The sequence below is a fragment of the Phodopus roborovskii genome, unplaced genomic scaffold (genome assembly GCF_943737965.1).
Source record: "Phodopus roborovskii unplaced genomic scaffold, PHOROB, whole genome shotgun sequence".
In the NCBI taxonomy this organism is placed as follows: Eukaryota; Metazoa; Chordata; class Mammalia; order Rodentia; family Cricetidae; genus Phodopus; species Phodopus roborovskii.
In genome coordinates, this window is record NW_026126470.1 from 27230051 (window position 1) to 27251474 (window position 21424).

The following is a 21424-nucleotide window of genomic DNA, read 5'->3' on the forward strand; positions in this document are numbered from 1 at the left end:
TGGTGGGAGCTCCCGCACCGCAGGGTCCAAATGAGTATACAAAGGACCATCAGAGCCCAGAGCACCTCTCAGAGGTAGGGGATCACGTGGCTTAAAATACGCACGGCACACCATCAACATGGCTACTGTCACAAGACCAAGGCCCTGGGTGAGCTGTGCTCTTAAGCACAGCTGAAATGGAGAGAATCCACACAAACCCACTTTGTGCCCCAGACAGTTTAGAACAGAGCATCACAGCAAGAATCCTCCCCATCACCCCAGTTACTCTCCAGTTTTAGTGTGGAGCTCATGGGGTTACTGAGGGGCAGGTCTGCTAGACTAGCACACTACGGTCTGTAGAAGACAGTGAAGACAGGCACTCCACCTCACTTGGTAAGGGAAAGGGGAAGAGGCCACTTCTTGTCCTAAGCTGAACAGTGATGAGCCAGTTAGCATCCTTAGGGAGCCACCCACTCAGGTCAGCAGAGCAGGATGGCTGGCACACCTCTTAAGCAGAGGTGATGGGTAGGCTACGCTCTCACTCTGCAGCATCTGGACCACACCGCTGCACATCCAGCTATAGCGCCAGGAAGGAACTCTGGGAGGAGCAGTAAGTACAGCTCACCAAGACCTCCTGGGCCTGCTCGGGGATCCACAGGCTGTAGTATCTGTGAAACCGGGCAAGCTGCTGACGGCAGAGCAAGCTGGCAGGCTCAAACTTGTCATAAGACTGGAGCAGAAGACACAGAGCTAGGGGGTCCCTCTGGGTATGGAGGAGGTCAGTCAGCACCGCAATCAGATATGCCAGGATGCTTTCCCCTGCAAAGGAATTGGCGGGCAGGGTCAGGGAGTAGACTGCTTCTATGACACACTGACATAACCCCCTTCCACATACACATCCGACTCAGGAAAGCGAATGCCAGCTCCACGAAGGGTCATGGCAAGGTACAGGCTCCTGCACTGTCCCTGGCTCTAGTTCTATATAGAGAGAGCACATGGTCTGACATCCTCAGGCCGGCAAGCTGGACCAAAGCTACCCGGGCCAGGACTTGCCGGTGGCTCTCCTGTGCCGTCCTCTGCCTTGGCACACAGGTCTTTCCAATAGGTAAGGTGGGAATACACGCCACCAGTCCCTCTCCAGGCGCAGCGCTCCCCACTTTATCGGGTCGCCTTCCCCAGTGACCACGGCTATGAGAACAGCCTACGTCCATGGGTCACTTCCTGGAAGACAGCCACCAGAAGAGCCACCTGGCCCGTGCTAGTGTATGACAAGGTCTGGAGACAGACGTTTACTCTCAAACCACTGCCCTGGGGGCTCATGTGTTATGGTAAAGTCTGGGTACTCCAGACTCCTATAGTCTGTGCATGCTCTCAGGTCTAAGATACTTGAGAATCCCAACAAACAGCCAAGGTTCATCCCTATCCCGAAAGCAGGACTGAGTAGCCCCGAGAAAAACCTCAGGGCAGTGGCGGGCCCCGTGGAGCCGTGTAAACACAGTCTTCCAGAGTCACCCTTCGAGGACTGCTCTGCTGGCAGCCATGCCACCTGCACACCCATGCCTGGGCTCTGAGCCCAGGCTGAGGGTCCATCACTCTGGGGAATCTGACTGTTGGCCCTTTATACTTTTAGGCCCTGGTATCCCGACCCCAACCTCCATAGACACCCTGACACATGCACAGGTACCTGCTTTACTTTCTGTCCCGAGGAGCAGCTTATTCCTGGCTTCCAGAGCTGCAGGGACCAGAGCACTGAAGGGGAAGGTGAGCAGAACCATGTCTTCATTTAACACGAACCCGATGTCCTCGTCTAGGCCCTCGCTGCCTTCCACCAGGACATCCACCATGTCCAGCACATCTGAGATGGAAGAGAGGAGGCTAGCTGATGAAGGAGCCACCACAGGGTCCCACTGTAAACAGCCCAAGACAGGAAGAGACAACAGAGTACTTACAAAAGAGAAAAACAAGAGTTCAGACTCCTCAGGGGAAAATGCTTCCTAGGGCCTGACAGACGAAGACACTGCCTGCAGTTTCTATGGCATTTGGCAAAGTACAGACAGGTACCCAGCTAAGGCAGTAACTAGAGCCCAGGATCATTACCCCAGGCGTTCAGATCAGAGAGGGCCACAGCACAGACCGGCACTTGGGCATCTAGGTTCAAATCCTGAAGTGGCTAGGAGTAACTGAGAGCCAAAGAGACTCGGCCTCTCTGCCTCCACGTCTTTAACTACATACTAGAGGAGGACAGCAGTACCTCAGAGCTGTTATGAGGTTTCTGTGAGATCTGTAAAGAGCTTAAACGTGGCAGTACACAGTAGATAACACAGCAGAAACGCCCAGCAGGTAAGTTCTCCATACACAGCACAGCGTGAGGCTCGTCTTTCACACAGGAGTTCTCGGCACAGAACCTACCATCGATGTGGGAGATGGGAATGCTGACATCATCGGTGTCTTGCTTCCCCACAGTGGCCTGCACGGTGCTGGCTTCCTGAACAAACTCAGAAGCTTTGTCCGTGTATGAGTAGGGGCTCACCACCAGTGTCAGTAAAATCTGAACATAAAAGAGGCAGGAGAAGACAGTCAAATGACAAGTAAAGAGGAAAAAAGCCCAAAATGCCCTTGGTCAAAACGAAAGGAAAGAAGATGTTAAGTGCCCTTATTAATAATAATAATATGATTTTTCTGAAAAGATTTTTAAAGCTTTTTGTTTTACAATTTTAAAAGCATCTCTTCTATCCTACTGCTCTGAACTTGACTTTTTGGATAACCTTATTCCTCCATACAGAAACAAACTTCCCAAATGAGATCAGCATTTCCAATGCTAGCACTGGGTAGGCTCTCGCGGTCAGCAGGATCGGGGAGTGAGCAGGGCAGGAGCCTTCTGGCACACTCCGCCACATGGAGCTATGCACTCACACGCTCCAGGAACTGAATAACGATTTCCTTGTGCTCATCTGCAGTGCAGTCCAGGTGCTCCAGCCACAGCTCCAGCTCTTTCCACGTGTGTTCGAACACACCCGTGTCCCGAAGAATCTGTTGGCAGCAGAGCCGTGCAAATGTCAGAACGAACCCTGCTTTCACTGCAGTGTGCCTCAGGAGTACGCTACAAGCCCCTCTCCTGGCATGAGCCCCCACTGCCGAGGACGCCGGGTAAAGACATCACTCCACACCCCGTTGGGGACAACATGGTTCCTTTCTCATTGCTGTATAATCCCTTTCCTTTTCTAACCCTGAAATAAGGAGAATGAACCAGGTAGTTCTTAAGGAACTGGTTTATGATCTGGATTTTCCCAAAGAACTGATCAGCATGTGTAATGACCCCTCTCAGTGACTCAACCCTTAGCCTGAGGAGACTCCAAGCCCAGGCAAGGAGGATACCATTCCTACCGGGGCAGAGCTTGGCATGAGGCAGGATCTCAATTTACCAAATAAACGATAGCCCTCATGGCCGCCTGACGTGGGAGACTCAGGGGCTAAGTGCTCTTGTGGCGCAGGGCCCTGCGCTGGTGTGCACCAACTCCCGGTGACTGTCAACCCCGCCCTCCCGCCCCTGCAGGTGCTATTATTAGCAGTGACATCTGGGATGGGCAGTGCGGAGACGGAAATGGTGAGCGACAGGGATTCAAACAGGGTGGTCTTCAAGCACCTCAGATGAGCAGCTCTCAAGGAAAACTGCAAAGTGACATCGTGGCACTGTAAAAGCACTGACCGCCACTGTTAGTGCTTCTGAGCGGGGTGTGGAGATCTTGCCTCAAACCCATGAGTCTGACTGCACATGTGTAGTATGATGGCTGGCAGGAAGAGCCATATGCAAGAAAAGAGAAGACAACCATGACTGCACTCCTGCATACTGGCACAGCTCTGAAACAGTTTCCATGGGAACAGAGTATGTAGAGTCCATTCTATACAAGCTGTGACTACTTCACATTTCACCTTCCTGCTGCATTCACCTTCCTGCTGCATGCATGCATGCACACACCCTCACACAATAAATGAAAACATAAAATTTAAAATGTACTACACTCCAAATAAGAGCCTGCAAAAATCTACTGTACTCCACCACATGCTCAATCACCTACCATAAGGAAAGCCATGTACATACTTGTCAGCTGAGAAACTGCTACAAGATACTGACCTTTATAATCAGACGTTTAGTGGATGACTTGAGTTGTACATGGCTACTATTCACAAACATCTTCATCAATAGGTAAAAAACCGAGCGTTCTCCTCCAATGATTTCTGCCTCAGGGCCTTCCTAGAGTTAGGACATTATCTCAGACTTAAGGTGTACCATTAACAAGGGCCGTTACTGCTGAGCAGACATGTGATTGCATGCTCAGGACATTTCCACTTTATTATCTCATTTTAACTGTCATTCAGCAAAGAGTACTGAATGTCACACATAGGAAACCTGAGGTTATGTCACTCAATCAAAACCTCCAACAGCCCCGGTAACAAGTCACAGCGGCAGCAACACATAAGCATTCCAGTGGGCCGCAGCTCTAGAATCTTCATGTGCATGGCTCATTTAATCATCCCTTTAACCTAGGAAGTGGCGCAGCTCCTATCCTGTTACCCTCTGACATAGAAGTCAGAGCTCCAGAAGTTAATATGTCCGGAAAACCAAGCTCTGGTGTAGACACCATGCACCGGTGTGTAGTGACGACCCAGCTCAGCCAAGGCTGAGTGGGTTGTGTTTCATCCACCAGGACACTGTAAACACAACCAACCATTCTGTGGACGCATAACAAAGTCTTCTAAAAAGGCTTCCAGACATTGAACACATGCCTTAGGGGGCCAGAGCCTTGGCCTCAGAGTCCCAGCCTCTCTGTAATAAATGTGTCACAGCCCTTGGTGACAAAGCGCTGGAGGTAACCTGGCCCAGTACGCATTAAGAGGCCACCAAAGGAAGAGCTACAGGCACTGTGGGTTGCCGCCCTTCTGCCTGCTAACTGCTTTGTCTCCACTGTGGTCATGACTCAGACTCTCCTGAACATACGTGCACAAGTGATTCACCAACAGTAGTTCACAGTGGATTCCGATTCAAAATGTTGGCTTCCTGATACGCAAATAAAGACAGTACGGTTATCCTTTGGTGTCTTGAGAACTTTGTAAAGTTTTCTTTTTCCCCAGGAAACCAAAGAGTATAGAATCAAGCTCCTCTTTTTCCATCCTTTATGTCTTCTAGAGATAACAGGTGTCCTGGTTTCTGCCATATCTTTCTGGTAATGATTTGTGCACATACATATAGGAATGGTTTTTGTGTGAGTATGCAAACACATGTGCACATGTTCATGTGTGTATTCCCTTTTTTTAAAAACAATGAATTATATTTTCCTTTTCTTGTCTTAATGACTTATCTGCATTGACTCACACACTGCTACTCCACACCATATTATGATTTTGTTTTTAAGGGGAGGCCCCGGTTTCTTGTATTAGAAAAAAAAAGTTTTGAAGGAGAGGTGTCTCAGCTGCTTACCCAGCATGCACAAGGCTTTGGGTTCTATACCTAGCACCAGGGTGAAACAGACAATTTTTCTAACTTTCTAAGTATATTATCAAGATCTACTTGTCTAGCTCAGCTGGTATGGATCTCTAGTACCACCTACCATGTCACTTCAGGATGGAGATGCTGAAGGCTGAGAGGAAGGCTCTGGACAGCACTGCCCGGGCCCACTACATAGAGCTGACACCTTGCAAAGTGCCCTGAGCGCTGTGAGTCCAGCTTGTCTGTTGTCTGATGTGATGGGGGGAGAGGGGGCAAAGCACCCTTATGCATCATCCTGCCATGTGGTGAGTCCTTATGCAGTTGAGTTATCTTTGACTCAGAAAGAGCATCATGCAAATATACACAGACATCCTCAAACCTTTCTGGAAATGCTGTGTGTATAAATGCCAACATGCATTTCCAAGCTACTTGTTCCATATAAAAACTGTCTGTAGGAACTGAGATATGATCTGAGCTACTCAGAAACACACTTAATCTCGTTGCTCATGCTCTCAGTACAGAGCAGGAACAGATCGGGGGTTCAAGGGCACAGGTGAGCATTCAGTGCTTTCCCTCCAAGAGTTAATAATCTGGTCCCAGAAGATGCTACTGAAGACGCAAACCCAGTGCCTAGTCTCTGCTGCACGCCTGCCAGCCTCGGCTCTCTGTCGGCATGACAGTATTCCCATCTTGACCACCGAGTTCTTTCAGGGTGAGAACAAAGGGGAAGTGGTGAGCTTTATTTTCAAATAACTGACAAGAACTGTGACAGGATGGAGAGAAAAGCCAGCCCAGCAAACTGGCAGCAGAAGACTGGAAGTCCCAGTTCCTACCTGTGCCTTTAGCCACATAAACTTGCTAGCAGGCAATTCCAGGGCCACCTTCAGCATGTGGTGTTGCAAGATGGGAGGGACCTCCTCTGGAGGGCCCTGTTCAGAGATGATGCCTGCAGACAGACGTCAGGAAGACAGGTTACCCAGAGCTGACACTCTGGCCCAGAGAAGGAAAGGAAGGATACAGTCTGCTATCTGTTCCATGCTCCCTCGCCCAGGCTGTGAGAAACATCCCACCAACGTCTGGTCAAATTCTTCCAAGAAAAGTCCACATTCTACATGCCCAAAGCATCCCGTCTGTCCCTCACCAGTGCCTACCTGGCCCTATAGCTGCAGTCACCACACTACAACACATCACCGCCTGCAAGTGTGGTTACTAACTCAGTAACGTCACAGCACCCATGGTTCCATGCAGGGCACGGGCCCCATTATCCAGGCCAGAACTACTTTGTGGAGAGACTATGACCACAGAGCCTGAGCCCGGACCCTGGTCTCTTGATTTCTCCCTTGCTTGGGAAGGATGTAGCTGCTAAGTCAATGTGGCCACATTTCTGTAAGTTTCATATTTTCATGGAAAAGACAATTTTTCATTCTTGATGATCAAAATGCTAATTACAAGTCTGGAAAATAGTATTTCAATAACTTATATAAAATCCAAGAATGGCATTTTTACAAGTCATCCTCTGTATGCCCAATTATAAAGTCAATTTTATTAGGCAAACTAGACTATGTTCAGACAAGCATGATGATACTCTTACACAAGGTGGTTTGAACCTTGATAAGGTAAATCATTAAGTAACTACACCCAATGTGCCCCTGCACAGGCAAGGTGGCATGTCCCTCTACAGGGCTCTCCCTTCTGTTGCCCATGCACCCTGCCTAGGCGTTGGCTTTCCCTTCTCTACACTCACAGCTATCCCAAAGGCTCACACAACGCGTACTTATGGGGGCCCAGCATCGACAGACACAGTGTACAAGTAAGTACTTGTGGAACTGCCCACCGGCCCTTCCCGACCCCCCAGCTCCTGGACTCTGCTGCGGTTGACGGAGTGCCCTCTTCTCCACTGGCACACACGGAGGCAGCTTGCCTGCCGTCCCTCAGGACCCACCTTTTAGCAGCTTGCTGAAGTCAAAGTTGTGCTGCATGACCATGTGGGGAACAACCTGTTGGTACAGGCATATGACCTGGAGCAGAACAGCTTTCAGAAGAATGGTTTCTGCATCATCTGCATCAAAGGGAGACAGCTTACATCAGGACAAAAACTCCCCGTGTCCCTGAGCAGGTGAGCATTCAGGCTACCTGCCTCTCCCTAAAGAAAAAGGGTACCAGATCTCTTCACAGCCGGGGGCACTGGACACAGAGCTACTTGCGGGTCCTCTCTGTCCCGGCCAACAACAGACGCAGCTGAGGCTCTCACCTGGCTGGCCGGCCTCGGAGGAGGCAGGAGCGTTGCTAGTGCCCTTCTTCCCTCTCTCCTGACCCTGCTTCATCTCTTGCTTGGTAAATGCCTGCCACACCCAAATAACTGTGTTCAGATCTGGCAAAATCTGAGTGAGAAAGAGAAGAGAATAACAGGAATCAGTCACCGGAAACACGAAAAGAAATCACGAACTCAAGGCACCAAACAGCAAAAACAAAGCCAGGGAGCGAGGGGGAGCGGGCACGTGTGAACACGAGCACCAGGTAGGGCCAGCACGTGTGAACGCAAGCGTACACCAGCACGAGGTGGGGCCAGCAGGCCCAGGCCTGTAAGCTGCTTCTGCAGCACATCCTAGAACTGCACTGGCTCCCCCCCAGACCGGAAGTGAGAGGACTCTTCTTGGGAACAGCTCCAGTAACTGGCCACGCTGCGGTCACCGGGGTGCTGTGCAGTGCTGGCCAGTGTGTACAAGTCATAGCTTACTAGCAGAATTAGCCATGGGAGAAAGCAGGGTCCCTCTAGCCACCCCCTTCACTCGCTCTTTACTTAGCCATAGTACCACCAGTTTGAGTACACTTACAGGCAGAGGGAAGAGGCATGGTACAGCCACCCATGAGCCGCAACCACAACCAGAGCCACTGTTGCTATGCAAAAGTGCATGGTCTGACTCTTAGCTCACTCAAGGACCTGCTCTAAGTGAGATATATAAGCAAACATTTACCAGCGGCTCCTGCCCACTGGCTGCTACTATCCAGCAGCTAAGAGGACACATCCCTTGGCTCCCACCCCAAGTTCCCAGGATAGCCCTTTCTCTTTCTGTGTGTGCTGAAGGGGTTTGCAGTGAAAACCCAAACCGAGATGCTCACACACCTTACTCAAGGCTTCTCTGAAGAGCTGAACAAATTCTTCCATCATATCAACTGTGTACACGCCTGAATCTTGCCAAGCCTCTTTATCCAGACAATGGTCAACTGTCTTCAACGCTCTCTTCAAAATGACGGAAATAAGGGATAATGCTGAGTGTTTCACAGGTAGGCTGTCCAACTGGGAAGAAAAAGAATGAGAGTCATAAATGTCTCGAGGCGGACCCTGGGCTTGGCGAAGCATAGGAGCCGGCTGACTCTACACGGAAAGAGCTGACCTCCCCAGCGGCCACTTGGCACCCACAAGCAGCACTTTCACAGAGAGAGATAGAAAGAGAACATGTCAGACCCTCACCATGGAGCCCACCGTCACGTAACTAAGCATCTGTGATGGCCTGGATAACATCTATCCCCCGGAGGGTCACATGCTAGAAGCCTCGTTCCAATATGGTGGTAATGAGAGGTAACAGAACCTTTAGGAGGTAGGCTAATGGTGCATGCCTATAATTTTAGCACCCAGGAGACTGAGGCAGGAGAGCCACCATGAGCTGAGGTCAACGTGACCATCACAAAAACAAAGAAAACTAAGCCGGCCCCATCCCTGGTCTCTGGCTCCCTTTCCCATTTCCCACCCTGTGTCCCCTCCTCATTTCTTCTGTTCATCTGCTCTGCTGCTTGTGACACAGTAAGTGGGACCTCACTAAAGCCTAATCACATGAGGTCACTCAATCTTCACTTTCAGCCTCTAAAGTTGTGCACAGTACACAATTTCAGGTGTTGTGATGGTGATCAAAGATGGAGCAACACAAAAAGCAACCAACCCACACAGACTTCAGACAGCCAGCATTCTCTTGCAGTCAGAGGACAACCAAGAGGGTGTCAAGGTTCTCAATGACCTCAGAGACTAAGCGATGCTCAAGGACCCATAATCCCATCATCAAAAAAGAGGAGGGCCCAGGCCCTAACCAGGGCAGTGCACTCGTAAGCCACCAGCCTGCTGGCCTCCTGGCACAGGAGTAGAGTCCCTGGCTCTCCACCAACTCTAGCAGAGTGTGCACCTTCCCACAGGACCTCAGCTGGTCCCATCCATGTTAGTGTGTGTGGGCTGTGTCTGGAATAGTAGATTTACAATAGAACACAGGAACCTTCAGAATGCTGCTTCTGATGGGAAATGGGGGACTTCTACCAGAAATAAGATGTGAATATTTTTGGTTTATTTTTACTTATGTGCATGTGTGTCTGTATGTGAGTATGGTAACACAAATGCAGCTGCTTGCAGAGGCCAGGAGGAGTCAGATGCCCTGGGGCCAGAGTCACAGGCAGATGTAAGCTGCCCAACATGGGTGCTGGCAACCAAACTTCTGCAAGAAAAGCAAGTGCTCTTAGCCACTAAGTAATGACATGAAATTTAAGCATCACTTGTTCCCCATAAATCTTAACACCTGTTCCAAAAAGCCCTTGAAAGAAATAAGAGATTGGCGGGAAGTCCTGGCCCCAGACACCGTGAAACAGTTAAGTTCCCTTCCGCTAACATTTTCCCCCACCCACACAGGACTATGGAGTGTGGAGGGATGGGGTCCCCAGGTATGCTGAAGCAGAGATGAGGACACTGTGCCAGTCACCTCCGCAAGAATGCTAACCCCAGGTGAATAGATTTGTCCTTCACAGGTGACTTCAGACCAAAACCCTGTCTGACAGTCAGATGCATTCAGCAACTATTCTCAGGAATCACATATAGCAGAGGACTCTACCAGAGAAAGCTAGTGTGTGTGTGTGTGTGTGTGTGTGTGTGTGTGTGAGAGAGAGAGAGAGAGAGAGAGAGAGAGAGAGAGAGAGAGAGAGACTTACCTTTGTTTTTACATTTTAAATTTCTTTTATTCTTTGATGTGTGGGTGTTTTGCCTGCATATATGTCTGTCTGTGTACTACATGTATGTAGTGCCAGCAGAGGCCAGAAGGCATCAGATGCCCTGAAACTGGAGTCACAGATGGTTGTGAGCTGACTTGTGGGTGCTGGAACCAAACTTGGGTCCTCTGCTCTGAGCCACTGACCCATCTCTCTTACCCTGTGACTTACATTTAACGCCTGAGTGAACATGATCTTGTTGCACACCAGAGGCACCGTGGTCACCATCACCATCGCCAGGAGTCTTGGCAAGGGGATAAACTCTCTGGTCCAAAAGGCCCGGGAGATCTCTGGCTGGGCCTCGTAGATCTAAGAAAGGGGAGAAAAAGACTGGGACATGGATGGAAGAAAGTACTAACTGTAAGTACCCCCAAACCCACTCATTTATCACTACACAAACCACTAGAACTAACAAGGCTTCCATGACAGTCCCTGATGCACTTGACGGTGCCTGACAAACCACACCATTCTTTTAGGGCCAGGGTTTCTCTGTGTGTAGTCCTGGCTGTCCTGGAACTTGCTCTGTAGACCAGGCTGGCTTTGAACTCACAGAGCTCTAACTGCTTCTGGCCACAAGAGCTGGAATTAAAGGTGTCCACCACCACTGTCCACTTAACCACACTGTCCTTTTAAAGCTCCATGAAAATTCTTCAGACAGAGATACTTAACATATAAATGTGTTCCTGGTGTCAAAGCTGGACCTCAGGGGGATTAGCGCCCACACAGTGAACAAGCCAGGCTGTAAAAACCACACAAGTGCCCCTTCAGCAGCACCGGGCTACACAGCACCAAAAGCTGCTCTTGGGACAAATGGCCACAGTGCAGTTTCCCCAAGCTGGGCTAAGGTGAGTCCTTCTCATTGGATTCAGGGGGCCTCACACATAGATGCTCTAAGAAAATGGGAGACTATAGGAGTTTAAAAAAAAAAAAAAAGCTGGTCTTACAGATAATGCCAGGATCAAACTGAGGCACAAGCAAACCATCATGGAAATTTCCCCAATAGGAAGATCATGAATCAGAGAAAGGTCAGCCACACTAGGGGTCACACAAAAGTTATATTTATTTTATAGGTATGTATGAACACCAACTCAATGTTCAAGTGTCCCAGCATTTCAAATTTCAGATTTCTGGACATGCCTCAGTGAGTAAGGTACCCGAGGCACAAACATATGGACCCTTAGTTCAATGGTCCAGAACCCACATAAAATACTAAGCATGACTGTGCATGTACCTGCAACCCCAGTGCTGTGTGGGAAGACACAGGAGGGTCGCCAAAATAGCAAAGACCTTACGGAGGTTATGCAAAAATCACAAAATCCACCCAACCCCCACCCGGAAACACCTTCTTTCTTGGTCCCAAGCATTCAAGAAGCAGACATCTGAGCCAAAGCAGGGCTGGGAAGGGGTTAATGGGAAGGGGTTAATACACACATTCACACATTTCACCGCTCCTGTAGACTCTATTACCCTCTTCAGAGTGCACTGATACCAGCCTAACTTGCCATTCCCAAGGATCAGAAACTCATTTTGAGTCAGAAGGGAGAATTCCAGATCCAGCTCAGTGAAAAGCGGATGCCATCAAAGGAAGAGGCCCCAGCCCCATGGTCTCAAGTAACCCTAACCCTGAGATGGCTTCACTGCACGCCCAGCTCGCCCGACACTGCCCGATCGGCCTGCTGTGCTCTGTACCTTGTTTAGCAGCTTCACATTGTTCAGCCAAGTGGACTTCACTCTCGGGAGAAAGGAGAACGTGACTTCCTTGAAGTATTTGGTCAGCAGGTCTGGGCACACCTTCAGAATGTTCACCACCAGAGTGGCCACCAGCTCATCCCCAGCTGCAGTTTTCAAACTCAACAAGAAGTGCAGGAGCGTCAGGTTGCCGCCTCTGTTTCACATGGACAAGACAGGAGAGGTCAGCCGGAGAGGTTCAAATACACCGAGCACTGAAGTCCTCTGGGGACACCGCAGCCACATGCCAGTGAGTGCGCTTTCTCCAGGGCACCCATGGGGCCAATGAAGGGAAGTAATCCCATGGGGAAAGAACCATGGTGTCCCCAAAAAAGCAAAGTGTCTCCAAGCATGAGATGAATACAGCAGAAAGGCTGGGCACGATACCACGCTCCTGAAAGTCCATGCTCAAGAGGCTGAAGTGGGATCGCTTCAAGCTCACAAGCTCTGCAGCAGCCTGGCCAGCAAACAAAGGCAAGCAGAGAAAGGGCTGCTGACTTAAGCCTCAAGCAGGAAGCACCAATCCCCGGACCCCTCTGGCTGAAGCTCCAGGGTGCCAGGCTTTATCTGCCCAAAGCCACAAGAAAAGACTATTTTCACATCTTCTTGACCCAGAATAGTCCGAGCCTCCAGCTGTACCGGGCCTTGTCATCTGCTTATTAATTCAGCGGCTCACCAGGGCTGCCATACTAAGGCCTACCACCATCCGTCTTTACCTATGGACGTTTCGTGTCACACGGCAGTGCTGGGTAGTCAGAGACCGGCCTGTCAAGCTCAACACACTATCTAACCTCACAGAAAAAGCTTGCGCCTCTCCACGCTGGCACTTTGTCTGCTGAGCACTCCTAGGTGACGAGCAGCCTCTGCTCTGACCACGTCTCTCCACTCAAACTTGGAACAGAGGAACAACTGTAGATGGTGGTGAGCAGTCACACAAGCACTGGCCAGGCAAGGTGACAGTGGCAACAGGGGCTATGTGAGCGAGGGCAACCACGGTAAGCTTCCCTGAAGTCGTGACGTTTGTGTGGGGACCAGGACAATCGACGGCATGAGTCCCGTGACTGCTGGTGACTGCTGGGACACGCTGGCCTCAATTCCTCAGTTCCTCCCATTGCCAACCAGCACAGCGTCGCTTCCCCCCCCCCATCCCCACATAAAAACTTGCTGTTTGCCACTAGTGTCAACACCCCACGTTAACTACGGCTTTTTTGCAGGGGCCCAGTAACAGAGGGGCTAGGAAAGCAGCTCACGGGTGGAGCGCTTGCCCAGAGTGCTTAATGCCCTAGATTCGATTCCAAGCACACACAAGAAAATACAAACATAAAATAAATAGGAAAAACAAAGGAAATGTAGTAAATTAAATTAAAATAATCTCAAAACTAATCTATAGTCACATGTAGATTTCCCTACCATGCTACCATGTTGAAGGAATCAATTAAGTCCCTATAGACATTGCAAGTTACAAGGAACCGAATTCTTTTGTGTTTGTTTGTTTGAGACAAAGTGTCTTTATCATGTAGCTCTTCCTGTACTGGAATTCACTTTATAGAGCAGACTGGGTTTGAACTCACAGAGATCCACATGCCTCTGCCTCCCAAATGTTAGGATTCAAGGCGTGCGCCACCACACCCAGCCTGATTCATAAAAGAAATGCCATGCAGGCAAGAGGTGGAAAGCAAACCACTAAGGACTAGAGAACACGGTCATTTTTAGTACTGAATGAAGGTGGCGCAGACTGACTGCTTGAGGAAAAAAGCAAAGACATATAATTACCTGACTACAAACACACTGAAAAGAATTCGGACCATTAGATTTGGACTCACTGATGAAATGGGGACAGGGAGCAGCAGGGACTCAGCTGTACACGGGTCAGCTTTGGGATCTGAGCGGCTCTGCTGCTCACAGGGCAAGTGCCTTGCCCTCTAAGTGGCCTCAGAGCTCAGGGCTACTGTAAGGCCTGTCAGTAGGCCTAACCTCCCTGGCAAGGTCCGCTCTCGAGACTCTCTTAGATTCGTTAAGTACAGCCAGGCATGCATGTGCACTGCCTTCCCCTGTGTAAATGCTCCTTTTTCTGTGTACCTAAATTGCTACTGTGAGCCACCGTCCCCAGGGCTGATGGAGAGACTCTCTGATCTCCAGCATCAGCCCTAAAGTAAGTGTAATCATGTAACAATTCTAACTCTAAGCTCCAAGGCCGTCACTTAACTGGTTTCCACCGGATGGCTAGCACATGCTACCCTTTGAGGAACACACACAGCAATGTACTTTACCTGCCAGAAGTTCCCAACGAGGCGTCATAAAAACAAATCCCATGCTTTCGGGAACAGCAGAGATCTATCAGGAAGTTATGAACGAGGTCCCTCACCATGGCTTTCCCTGCCTCTTCAGCAGACACCTAGAAGGTTTAACAAACTATCAATTCCAAAGTTCTAGCTACATAATAAAAGCAGAGCAGTGTCATCAGATGATGACAACTAAGAAACACTTTAAATCAAACACTTGAGGTCAGTTTAAAAAGAAATGAGTAACCCAGGAAAGGAACACGCATCACCGTGAAACCACACTCTTAAGAGGGCTGAGTTTAAACTTACATTTTTTAAAGTCAAAAATGACTTATTTTTCTTGTGATTTTGAATAAAATCCCACATTTGTCAGTGCTTTTATCAGCCTGTGGGACTTCCTGGTGAGAAACATACAAAACCATGTTCGGACAGGAGGGCATGGGCAAGTTACCAAGATAAAAGGATGCAACAATAAGCTGCTTAGTCAACAGGGAGACTGAGCCCTTACCAGCCTAGCCAAGTTCATGTTCAGAAGCATATGCAGAAAACCAAGATGAATGCTAGCTTAGGCTTTTAATTTGGCAATCAATTAACAGCCACAACATAAACTATCTCTCAATAAACAAACTGCGAGGTCTTCTAGACAGAGTTCTCAAGTAAGAAAGTTACGCTACAAAAGCTGGCTATCTTAAAAAGGAAAAGGAGAAGAGCCAAGCAAGAGGAGGAAGATGTAGCTGGAGAAGTCCTATAAACCTACCAGGGCCAGCCAGGAAGTCACTCAGCAGGAGGCAACTGTGTCCTCATTAAAAACAGGAGATTTACTCGCATTGCTCTAAGACTAGAATAAAAGCCTTACAGAAATCGTATCCTATCTGGCAGAGAATTAACTTACCCATCTAAACATAAGTCAAAGGCAACAGATCATGTGGGATTTCTTTAGCGGTCTGGGGTAGTATTGGGATGCCTGCTTTTCCTGACCGTACAGGTCACACACAAGAACAAAACTACGTGAACACGGTGACTCACCTCGGTGGCCTCTGGGCTTTCTGCAACAACATCTGTGATCCCATTCCAGTTGTAGAGAGAAGCTATGTGATTCAGAAGCTGTCCTGTAAAGAATCGCACCTTCTGGGTTTTTGTGATGTTTTTATTGTGGACTACCTGGATACAGTAAGAAGAGAAAGAAAAAGAAAGCCAATAATGTTTATAATACTGCTCACTGATTTCTACTATTACAAAAGTAAGCGTGCCGAGAGGAGATAAATTACCAAAGAAAAGGAAAATCACAAAGAGAAACAGAGAATCTGCCAACGTTCTCAAATACCTTAGACTACCCACTCACCATTCTGAGGTATTCCTTTTAGCCCCACTCACCTATCTATATCAACAATGCACACGTGTGTACTAATGGGTTTTCTTTTTTACATGAGTTATATTTATTTATGGATTGGATGTTTACTTGTGTGGTTTAGTTCTTCTCACATCATTCAAGATTTCATCAGAGGATCATTCTGGAGGGCTTTACCATTCTGGGCTCTGACTGAACCATAAGTGATGTCACTATTCCTGGGGTGTTTGTATTGGTGGTCCCACACTCTGGCTATTCCCCACAAAGACAATCAGCATCCTGCTGAACAGTTTCAACACACCTCTATCTAGGGAGTAGGCACTGGCTCTTACAAATAGGACCCAGATCAACATCTCAGCCCCACCAAGAGTTACTCCTAACTCCCTGTCACTGTAGTCCAGGAACGTGTACTCCAGATGTATCCTTGGGTGGTTTGCGCTGGTGGTTCAGTGGTAGAATTCTCTCCTGCCAAATGTATCCTCAGGTGGTTCTAATGCAAAGACCCATAGTAATTTCAAGTTAAGGGTCTCTTGACCTCCACTCTGGGAGCTGTACTGTAGGATGTTTTGCAACATCACTGGGTCATTCACAAAGGGCCAGTGGGCCTGTCCCATTGTGTGACAATCAAAACTATCTCCAGACACTTGCAAATGTTCTCCCCTGGTAGAGAAGAAGCCAAACACCCTTAGGTTAGCATCACTACAGTAAATACTACCTAATGTGTTGTCCATGCTATCAGCCAGTTTTAAAGCACGGGCTTCCAACTTTTCATTCTGGAGGATCAGTTTCTTTACTGATCACTGAAAGTATCTCTATATAAAAGCCATGGTCCCTTCACTAAGTTTTAAAATGTTTCAGATACCTGAAAAGGGCAGAATATGCAACATGACTCGAATGAACACTTGGACAGATGTATAAAAGAAGTATCATTTGGATTTCCAGCCCACGACACTGTGGTAGAATTCCCATGGACTGCAGAGTGACAGCTTTTCTCTTAGGGCAACCCAAGGAGCCAGGCTGCTTGAGCTCCAGTCCTTCTATAACCCTCTGGCTCCGAGAATTACTGCCCACCAAGGCCAAGTTTAAGCCTAAGAAGCTGTTGTCCCAACTACCTTACAGCAAACTCAACCCTAAACACAGGGGGCAGGCAGTAGTGTGTGAGAGAGGGTGATGGGGGTGGGGGTGGAGTAGGGGACAGGCCCATAGGTATCCTCAAAGAAGCAGATACATACCTTTGTTTTCAGTGTAGACAACAAAATGTTGATGGTAGAAATCTTATCCTCCTTTATGCCCGAGCTAAAAATGCAGGGGATAAACTCTGAAAATAAAAGTTGCAAAGAATGAAACTCTTAAGGTACTTTGAAATGAGGGGCGAAGGACACCATGGCAAGTTCAAATTCTGTACCCATCACACAAGTTTTCAGCAGTGAACCTGCCGCACGGCCCAGGGAATCAGGGACATCTCAGGGATGCAGGATGCTTGGTACTGGCCCAGCCCATGTAGTGCTTTCTCACACGAAGTAAAAGCAACTTGGTGCTATTCAGGAGAGGGTGCAGAGGACGACACCAGCCCATGAGAGCCTCCCTCCCACTCAGACAAGCTCAGGGCACTTGAGGTGCCACCATTTTTGAAGTCGGCTCTCCCTTTGCCTCTACCAACTCAGACCTAGAGGTGACACGGCAGAAGTGTCAAAGCAGTTAGAGTCTCGCCTGCTCCACACAAGCCCAAAGCAACACACATCTCTACAAAGGGAAACACATCAAACCCTCTAATTCAACCTCAACACTGTGACATCTGAGTTGACTGTTGGTTTCTGCTGGGCTCATATGCTGTCCAGTGTTCATGGAAGAATGCTACTCTACACTCAAGCACCTGTCACTCAAACACTGACATTGGTGTGTATTTTCCACCTGACATCTAGTATTCAATTTGCTCACCTCCCCCCTTGTGAATGATGTTCAGGAACCTAACTGTTAATCAGTAATAAGACTCTGGCCTAAGCAGTCCTCTGCTCACATCCTTACTTATTTCCTTGGACAACTGACTAAACATGCAATATCTGGACCTAACATCTTTAAAGTCTTGACGCACAAGGTCCAACTGTCCTACTGGCAGTGTAAATGAGCACTCGCCCATCCTTTAAAGAGAAGCCAGGGGGATGAGATGACCACAGGGGAACCACAACATCTCCAGCCGAATCCTGAGCTACTTCCTGGAAAGAGCAGGGGAAACTGTCGGAGGCTCTACAATGACCAATTCTCACTTTCAACTTGACTAGATTTAGAGCTGCCATGGAAACAAACCTCTGGACTTGTCTAGGAAGGTGCGTCCACAAGTTTAATTAAGAGGGAAGATGGCCCTGTTTGTGAACACTGCTATGCCATGGCTGTGCTCCCTGACTAAGCAGAAAGGAGAAAGTGAGTGAACACCAGCATTCTTCTCGTTCTGCTCCTGACCATGGACTCAATGTCGTCAGCTGCCCCAGGCTCCTGCCTTCCCTGCCATGAAGAACTGCTCCCTAAAAACACAAGCCAAAACACCCTCCATCCTTAAGTTGCCTCTGACGGGTACTCTATCACAGCAACAAGAAAAGCCATCAGTGTAGCCCCTAAGCAAATTCAGCACATCCCTCCCGTGATGCTCATACTATCACCTGCTGCGTGAAGCTCAGGTTCCCTGTCTTGGGGGAGGCTCTAGCACATGGGGACTCCTCCAAGGACTGAGCCCAGTGTTCTGCCCGGAACAACATCTTTCTGAACTGCTTAATAAGACACTAACGCTCCTAACAAACTACAACAAGCCTTGCACTAAGGAGGCAGTCATCAGAAGGTGGTCAAGCTGCAGCTCCCTGGTGCCTTGATACTGTTAACATAGAGTACAGCCATTAAGGCAATTAAATTTATCTACCCATGTTACCTATTATAATGCAGGGAATCAAACTCCTTGTACAAGCCAAGTAAGTGCTATAGCACTGAGCTGTATCCCAGTCACTTATACTTCATTTAAAAACGCAGTTCCTGGGACTGGAGAGATGAGTAGTTACGAGCACAAGCTACTCTTCCAGAGGACCCAGGTTTGATTCCCGGCACCCACATTAGCAGATCACAACTGCTGACAACCCCAGACCCAGGAGGTCTGATGCCATGTGTCCTCTGTCCTCTGCAGGCAGCACATGCACGTGGTGTACAGGCACTCAAGGAAGACTCCCACACATAACAAGATAGATACGTAACAAGGTTAGAGCTGCAAACGCTAAGCAAGTCAGGCAGTTAGCAGCAAGGCTATGATTCCGGGCATTTCTTCCTCATCTGCCTCAGGCTGTGCTCAGTACTCAGACAGCCTCAAAGGATACCATCAGTGCTATCAACACACACCTGCCCAAAGCCTCTCCGCCCAGACACGTCCTCTGAGCACTGCAGGGCACCACAGCTACAGAGGACACAGCGTGCGGCAGGTTTCTCTGAACTGCACTTTCCCGAGGACAAAGCGGAGGCCCCACCTTTTACCTTTTAGCTCCAGGACTTGACCTATGGTGTTGTCATCGCCTGCAATCAGGAAGGAGAGGGCGAACTGGATGTAGGCCAGCCGGACGTCATGCACCCCCTGGAAGACAGGAGACCCAATGTCACACGCAGTCATTGGAGACACAAACACAGAAGGCAAGCACACCTCCCAGCCTAGCGTCACCAGCCTCCTATCTTGTCTCCAGGCTCAGCACAGGGATTCCTTATTCTTCATGGCAAGCACATTTTCTTTGCATCTCCCAAGTCTTAAGAGCCTTCTCTGCTTTCCTCTCTTCTTCTAGTCCTATTCTCTATACAAAAGCATGGCTCAAACAGCTGTGCCCCTTCCCTGACTCTCGACATAAATTTCTTTAGTTCACTCCGGGACAGGGCCAAAGATCCTCAGTTCTGCTGGGAACCGTTCCCTCTTGCTTGCTAAGGAAAACAATCTATTGTGTTTCAGAAAAGCCAGAGATAATGGAGACACAGTGCTGCTTCTGATGAGACGCCAGTGTGGTAATATCTGGTTTTTATTAAATATTGTAAATAAGTTATTAAATCACACTAAAAACCAAAGCACAGATGCTTCATGTTACAAACCCATGGACAGCCCAGGGTACAGCCCACAGGCATCTGCATAATCCAGGGAGGCGGGAACAAAGACAGTGAGGACAGAGCAGCTGCCTAAGGCTCCCAGGGAGTCAGCGGGCAGACACGAGTCACTACCTGCTACCCTTGAGGGCCCTAAAGCTTGCAGGCTTTCCTGCGAGCGAGCGGCAGGCAGGGCCTGCATTTTTGTCTCTCTTGTTCTCTTGTTTACGTGTATGATGTGATCAGCTTTCCCTCCCAGTGTTGTTAAGACACATTCACGTCTCAACACAAGGGAGAGGAGGTCTCCACAGCTGCTCCAGCACGGCAATGTGTACTTAGAGCCTCCACCACTTAAACTGAAGAAGACCTTTTCCAATTCCCAATTATTCCAAGAAGCCGTAATGCATTGCCAAGAAATATTATGATAGAAGATACGGTTGAGTGCCTGGCAAGACCAAGAAGTCAGCGGCCCTGCCTTACAGAGCCTCCTGGCCCAGTCAGCAGCAATACAAGAGGCAGTGGCGGGAGGGCAATGGCTGAGTCTACTGAGCCCCTGATCCGTGTCAGGCACTACAGTCAACACCGGATGGCCGCCATCTCACTCAGCTCCCATCGCCAGCCAAGGAAGAGCATTCCCACTCTGCAAAGGGCTAGAAATCCCGGCGGCATCAGCAGCAGAAGCAGCGTCCAGTACAGTGCTGAAGCCAGGGCTCTGGGATCCCTAGTCCCAGCCTGCTGTGACTCTAGATTTCCCAGACTAGGGGCACACAGCAGAGTTGGGCTGCATCTTCCTGGGGGTTCCTCCAACCTAGAATTTCTACATGAAAAGGAATCTGGTTCCCATTCTATACCCCAACCAACCTCAACCCTCAGGTCCCCACACTGTAGAGAAACTAGCCTGACAAATTTCAGAGACAAGGGAGCCCATCTCCCTAGGCTGATCACAGAGACAAGGGCGCCCTTCCTTCTCCCTAGGCTGATCACAGCAGGCCTCCATCCCACAGACCCTTGCGAGGCCCCACTCCCAGAGTGGCGGCGGCCTGTGCCTGTCCCTCATTGCCACTCTATGATCTCACAGGGCTGTGACCCCAGACAGAAAACACCCTCAACTTCTCTGGGCTTGTTCTGAAGACACTTTCTAAACTAGACCGAAACATGGCGAAACCACTCTCTGGCACAGGGTTTAACAAGCTTTCATTGGCTGGATGAAAGGAGCCATGATCTGCTTTCTTCAGGAACACCGAAATACACCTTACAACCCAGAAACGGCTCTCCACCCCCAGCTACACGAGACGAGATAAAGACGGCGCAAGCCGAGCGTTGAAGATTTTAAAGACACCCAGCAAACCTATCAGCCAAACACAACAAGCAAATGGACCTTGTTTGGACCCAGTTGGAACCAAGAAGTATAGAAATGGCTTTTGAGACAGGAAGACCCAAAGACCACACTGGGTGTTCATGGTAAGAAATTATTAATGGTGGCAG

General features: G+C 49.0%; 1 protein-coding gene across 1 annotated transcript in view; it reads right to left on the reverse strand.

The window, feature by feature from the left end:
- Nucleotides 1-21424, reverse strand: part of Urb1 (URB1 ribosome biogenesis homolog) — a 55056-nt gene that overhangs the window by 26388 nt on the left and 7244 nt on the right. The window contains exons 5-19 of the mRNA XM_051191872.1: nucleotides 19352-19448; nucleotides 17077-17162; nucleotides 15523-15657; nucleotides 14485-14609; nucleotides 12176-12371; nucleotides 10658-10795; nucleotides 8589-8762; nucleotides 7716-7845; nucleotides 7407-7523; nucleotides 6298-6410; nucleotides 4112-4231; nucleotides 2893-3009; nucleotides 2389-2527; nucleotides 1664-1834; nucleotides 605-798 (exon numbers count right to left, since the gene is read on the reverse strand). Coding sequence (XP_051047829.1) covers nucleotides 605-798; nucleotides 1664-1834; nucleotides 2389-2527; nucleotides 2893-3009; nucleotides 4112-4231; nucleotides 6298-6410; nucleotides 7407-7523; nucleotides 7716-7845; nucleotides 8589-8762; nucleotides 10658-10795; nucleotides 12176-12371; nucleotides 14485-14609; nucleotides 15523-15657; nucleotides 17077-17162; nucleotides 19352-19448 — 2052 coding nt within the window. The remainder of the gene's footprint in view (nucleotides 1-604; nucleotides 799-1663; nucleotides 1835-2388; nucleotides 2528-2892; nucleotides 3010-4111; nucleotides 4232-6297; nucleotides 6411-7406; nucleotides 7524-7715; nucleotides 7846-8588; nucleotides 8763-10657; nucleotides 10796-12175; nucleotides 12372-14484; nucleotides 14610-15522; nucleotides 15658-17076; nucleotides 17163-19351; nucleotides 19449-21424) is intronic.